This window comes from Rattus norvegicus, chromosome 6 (assembly GCF_036323735.1).
Source record: "Rattus norvegicus strain BN/NHsdMcwi chromosome 6, GRCr8, whole genome shotgun sequence".
Classification (NCBI taxonomy): Eukaryota; Metazoa; Chordata; class Mammalia; order Rodentia; family Muridae; genus Rattus; species Rattus norvegicus.
Window position 1 is genome coordinate 139,188,672 of NC_086024.1, and position 5,905 is coordinate 139,194,576.

The following is a 5,905-nucleotide window of genomic DNA, read 5'->3' on the forward strand; positions in this document are numbered from 1 at the left end:
GGAAAACGAACTCAGAATGAACCAATCGTCATTTACATCATGTTTCTTGGGCAAATGCATAAAAGAAAATCCTTAGAAACCTGAGGGAAGGAGAGTAGATTAATGTGCTAAACACAAAAAATTATCTGTTCTATTAAATTCTTGGTGAACTATACAAACTAAACTGTAACAAGTACAGAGAAAGAACTAAGAAATGTTACTCTTTGGGTGGAATAGGACCGGTGTAGAATTTTCTGAAGCTCAGTGAGTATTACTATTTACATTGACCTCATTTCTCAATTCTGGATCCTCACACACATTTTTATTACTGACACCACAAACTCGGTCTGTGTTGGGTCCGTGTCATATGATATTTGTGATATTTATGGAGAGACACAAAGTCATCTTCTTCATGGGTCACAGGCCGTGTTTGTTTCCCATGTTGACTCTATCTTGAAGACCATACAGTGTACTGTGAAGGGAATGATACGGACTCTCTATTTCCACACTCTCATGTGTTCCTTATTTTTTGGGGATCTGAACCAGGGTCCTCAAACAGATTCTTGTCTTCCTTATGTCATGTTCTGCCTTTTGTTCAAGTCACAGTTTATCCTACATTGAAAGTCATATTTAATGGGAGTATAGGTATAATTTTTTGCTTTAAGTTCTTACCACACCAGCAGGAAGATTTGTGTTTAGTCTCCATAACTACAAAATAGTTCGGTTTGGTAGGTAGCCAATCAGAAAGCCTACTTCTCAGATGCGAAGACAATGTGATATTGGGACTCTGTAACTAAGCAGTCTAGCAATATACTGTGATCCATGTCTAGTGATGAAATACAGGCTTAGTGATGGACTTTATTTCAACCTTATTGTGTAGATGGATAGAAAAAGACATCTCAACCATCTCAACCATCTCAACACACACACACACACACACACACACACACACACAGAGAGAGAGAGAGAGAGAGAGAGAGAGAGAGGGAGAGAGAGAGAGAGAGAGAGAGAGAAGCATCAGAAATACATGAACAGAGCGTTGAAGAGACAGGGAGGCAAACAGAGACAAAGAAACTCCATAACATATAAATAAATGAATACAATGAATACAAAGCACATATTAAACAGGAAAACTGAAAATCAAATAAACTTTTTTCTACTTCAAGGGTTATTACAGGATCACTTGAAGAGAAAATCAATGTAGAGAGGCAACCTAGACACTAAGGAGTCCCAGGCTTACTTTCTTCCAGGTCTGTCTACATAAACTAACACTCAGTAACTGGTTGCTTTCTGTGCTCCTTGTGCCCCCTGCTGGTCACTAGTATCCTGCAAGAGGTTTGTGTTTAAGCTCACAGTAACATTCACTCACTGTGTCTTTTGCACAGTAATAAGTGGCCGTGTCCTCAGACCTCAGACTGTCCATTTGCAGGTATAGGGTGCTTTTTGCATTATCTCTGGAGATAGTGAATCGGCCTTTCACGGAGTCTGGATAGTAAGTGTTACTACCACCAGAAGTAATGGTTGCAACCCACTCCAGACCCTTCTTTGGAGCCTGGCGCACCCAGGCCATTGCAAAGCTACTGAAAGTGAATCCTGAGGCTGCACAGGAGAGTTTCAGGGACCTTCCAGGCTGCACTAGGCCTCCCCCAGACTCCACCAGCTGCACCTCACACTGGACACCTGCAAACAGAGAATACTGGTTAGAAAACCATCACTAACACAACAAAACAAAATAAACTTTCTTATTCTCATGTGCACACAACAGAGATAATCACACTTTTATCAATTACCTTTTATGAAAAGGACAAGGAAAGTCAAGCTGAGCCTGATGTCCATGGTGAGTTGTCTGTGCAGTGCTGCAGTACTGATTACTGAGTGGGAGAACCTCAGAGTCCAGGACTGGGCTCCTCCGTCAGAGCTGCAGGGTCAGGACAGGCTGGTTTTCATGGGCATAGAGAAGAATTATTTGCATATCTTACTGCTAAAATATGTTATGGAATTACACCTGAGCTGAAAGCAGTGCTCATAGCAGATATATAACATCGAATATATGGATGTCAGTTACAGAGTTTGACTTAGTGTCGTGGTTTCATATTTACATTTTTTTTTGGTAAAGATTCACCATATTACATTTAGTTTTCTTTTGTCCTTGTGCACATAAGTTTTGTTTTCGTAGTCAGGATTCTTTAGTATAAATACGTAATTAAATAGCACCATACATACTTGTGTTTCTACATATGTGCTCAGTCTTTTCCAATACCTGAGCAGGACATGGCTTCTCCCAATTGTGTTTTTTTTGGAAACAGTTACTCCTGTAAGGTTATGGTAGCAGAACTCGTTTTTGTGACAAGAACACTGGGTTTTTTTCTGAAAGTTACTTCTTCATGAGAGAATACTGTCCTTAGACTTTATATATATTTCTAAATTAGACATTGTGGAGACTGTCTAAGACTCAAAATTGGTCATGGAGACAGATGCATATTTGCAGCAAACTCACTCATTTTTCATTCTGAAGTTATTAATTTATTCCTTTAAAGTCCCCCCTCCAACATTTTTCTCTCTGTATGTGTATACCAGTCAACATGTGACTGTTTTATATTGTAATATATTAGTTTTTTTTCTCCAGTTAGCATACTCTATATACCTGTGGCTTTTAGTTTTCTTTTAGGGTGCTTTTTTCATATTTAATCAGTTCTCTTTTTTCAGTCCTCCCAATTTGGTTCCACATACCACACTTCAATTTTGCTTTCATATCACCAATATTCCCTTGTCCTTGGTCATCCATGTCCTATGCATAAGATGTGTCCCCTTCTTAGGTTTCTCATTCCAAATGCTACAAAATATAATTCAGAACTGCAGGCACACAAAGAATGTTTTGAATATGAAACAAGCTGTTTTTGCCTTCTCAAGGCTTTGTTTTATTTTTTGAGGTAATATTTTACAGTCACATTTACATTCCTCCAAGGCTCAGAGGACATGAATTAGGAGGACATAGAGAAAATGAAATATGTGAAACTTGGGGTTGAGAACTGTGAAATAATGTCTTGTGGACAGGACCTGCCTATCCAATCCATGCACTGATGATGGCTTTTATCTGTCCCGACCTGAAACCAAGCCAATCATAACCTAATATAGACTTTATCAGTATTTTCCAGGTCTTCTGTCTTAGTGAGGGACTGTTTTGTGTAGATTTCATGGAGAAGAGAACAATGTGGTCATTGGTCGATTTTCTATGCTGCAATGCTTGCCTTTACACACATGCACATATGGGCAGCATTTTGGGATAAAAATGCCATGATGTTGAGAGTGGTTGAGTTGAGATATGCGATTGGCAAAGATATGGGGATGTTGAAGGGGAAAATAGGATAGAGACATAAACATATTAAACGTATACACGTGGAGTATACCGTTCTTCAGAACTTAGAAAAAAGGTGCCTACTAGATGGCCGATTTGTCTAAAGACAATAAATCCCCAAAGAAAATGTTAAGATATATGCTGCAAAATATAAGGGTGGATAGGTAAGGCAACACTCAGTAAACGCAATGGTAAAGAAGGTTTCCTTTTTTCTTTTTTAAATTTTAGTACACCATGTTCCAAGGAGCAGTTTTAAACCATGATAATAGGACCAACATTGCAGTTACACATATACAAACATGGAGAGAGAGAGAGAGAGAGAGAGAGAGAGAGAGAGAGAGAGAGAGAGAGAGAGAGAGAGAGATGTTTGGGAGAAGAGGTACAGAGACCTGAGGTTGTATATGGTTTTTGTGAACATGCCAAGGAAACAGTAATGAACCAGTATAAGAGGTGTAGGTAATAGTTGGGTTCATTGCTTGTTTTGGAGAACAGAATAAGAACCAGGAGGAGGTGCCAATTTACCTCTTGGATTTTCTCACCCCAAGTGGCAAGTGAAGGGTCGCTGGATGGTGAAAACATAACTACAGATACTCTAAACAGAGAAGGGTTGTGAAATAAGGTACAGAATATTGGGGGTGTGGTATGTGCAGCTTTGGCATGTGTGGCTGTGGTACGTGGGGCTGTGTGAGAACCTTAGAGAAGAAGTGCTGGGAGCTAAATACCAAGGTCTTTTATTTTGCTGTTTCCTGGATAGTGGGATAAGTAGAGGAACTTTGACAATATCTATATGTGATCTGGATTCCTAAATGAATGGCGACCAGGAACAGAAATAGAAGACACTGAGCAGACATTGAATGATGATTTCAGGATCCACTATTGATACAGCTACTGAAGAGGATCCAGGGCATTCACTGAGTTTTATAGGGCTATAGGACAATTGTAGGATTTCTTTTGGGGAAGATAAAAACTACCAGAACTGTTTTTCTGAAGTGTATGTGTTAAAATCTTTTAATAATTCAAGTTTGTAGGATACAAATATGTTACATGCCATGTATTCCCAACCCTTGAAGACACAGGCCTTCTGGAATCAAAGGTATGAGGCAATAAATCTTGAGTTTAGAAAACAAAGAAACAAGGAAGTTTTTCTTCCATTAGAAAAATTCAGTTAACCTCTATCCTAGGTCAGGGGAAAATGTCAGGAGAACTCTTCCAGAAACATAAAGATTGTCAGTATCTTTAATGCATATAAAGTCACATGATCACATGTGGGAATCTTGACAGGAACTTCAGGAAAGCAATGAATGTTTTTCTCTCTTGCAGTATAGTGGTTTTATCATGTTTTCCCACATGTAAACTTATAAAATAAAACCAATAAAATACATGCTAGTAAGTAGACATCCTTGAATTCACATAGCACCTCATTAAATTATCTTTAACAATCTGACTGAGGTAAGTTCTGTCCCTCAAGGACTAGTTCTATGACAATATCACATAGGAAGAGGAGCATAGGTATATGTGAGATACAAGCACCATTCAGTTAGAGTGGCTTCCTTTGACTTCACACCTCATGCCTCCTGACAGAGACTCTAGCAGTGAGAGACAGTGCGACTGTGAGATCAAGAAATGAACTTCGAAATGCAAAAATATATTTCAAATGAAAATGTCACAACCTGTCATCACTGTACAACCATACATGAGATTTCTAGGTCACATGGTTGCTATTTCAAAATCCTTGGGATCCTGCATATTGTATGCCAACGTTCAACAGAATCACGCTAATGTTCATAGGGATCAGGGACCCCTTTCTCTCCAACCAGGCAACACTTATTTTCACTCATTTTTAAATGTTCTAATATCATTGATTATCAGAACTGTTTCATTTAGAATTTAAATTCCATTTCTGTTATTATTGGAGATGTTGACTTTATGAATCCTCTTCTGTCCACATTCTCTGACTAAAAGGAAGGATCCCAGTTAGTTAGAGGTGGACAGAAGACAGAAAGTTGTGTGCCCAAGAGAATACTATGTCTCTCTTCTCTTTATTGTAGTCTATGTTTTATTGTGGAGACTTACATCTCAGACAAGTGGTAAAAATGTTCTTTAGAAGAAAAATAAGACAACTCTTAGCATTTTGTCTAAGCTCTGCCCCAGAGTTACCTGACAATATCCAGATATGCCTGACTCACTAAAAAAGGGGCTGCTTGCCCTCTCCACTCTCTCTTGCTCCATCTCTGTTTCTCTCCCTCTCCCACTCCCTCCCTCTCTCTCTCTCTTTCTCTCTCTCTCTCTCTCTCTCTCTCTCTCTCTCTCTCTCTCTCTTTCTCTCTCTGACTTTTTCCTACTACCCTCTTTACTCCCCTCCCCATGCTCTAAACAAAGTCTATTCTATACTATACCTTATTGAGCCTGGTCCCTCAGAGGGAAAGAATGCCTCAGTATTTGCCTGAGGAGTTAGCCCCTAACCCTATACCTTACCACTCATCCACCAAAACATTCCTCTTCTCACCTTTTATCTTTTTATAAACACAACAACTGCTGTGTACTTCAATTTTTTAAAGAAAATATAATCAC

The 5,905-nt window shown here is 39.0% G+C and overlaps 1 gene segment (V, D, J or C); it reads right to left on the reverse strand.

The window, feature by feature from the left end:
* Window positions 1-1,297: 1,297 nt before the first annotated feature.
* On the reverse strand, window positions 1,298-1,889 carry LOC134479182 (Ig heavy chain V region 914-like). The segment is given in 2 exon segments: window positions 1,298-1,659; window positions 1,770-1,889. Coding segments are annotated over 2 exon segments (408 nt in total).
* Window positions 1,890-5,905: the final 4,016 nt, after the last annotated feature.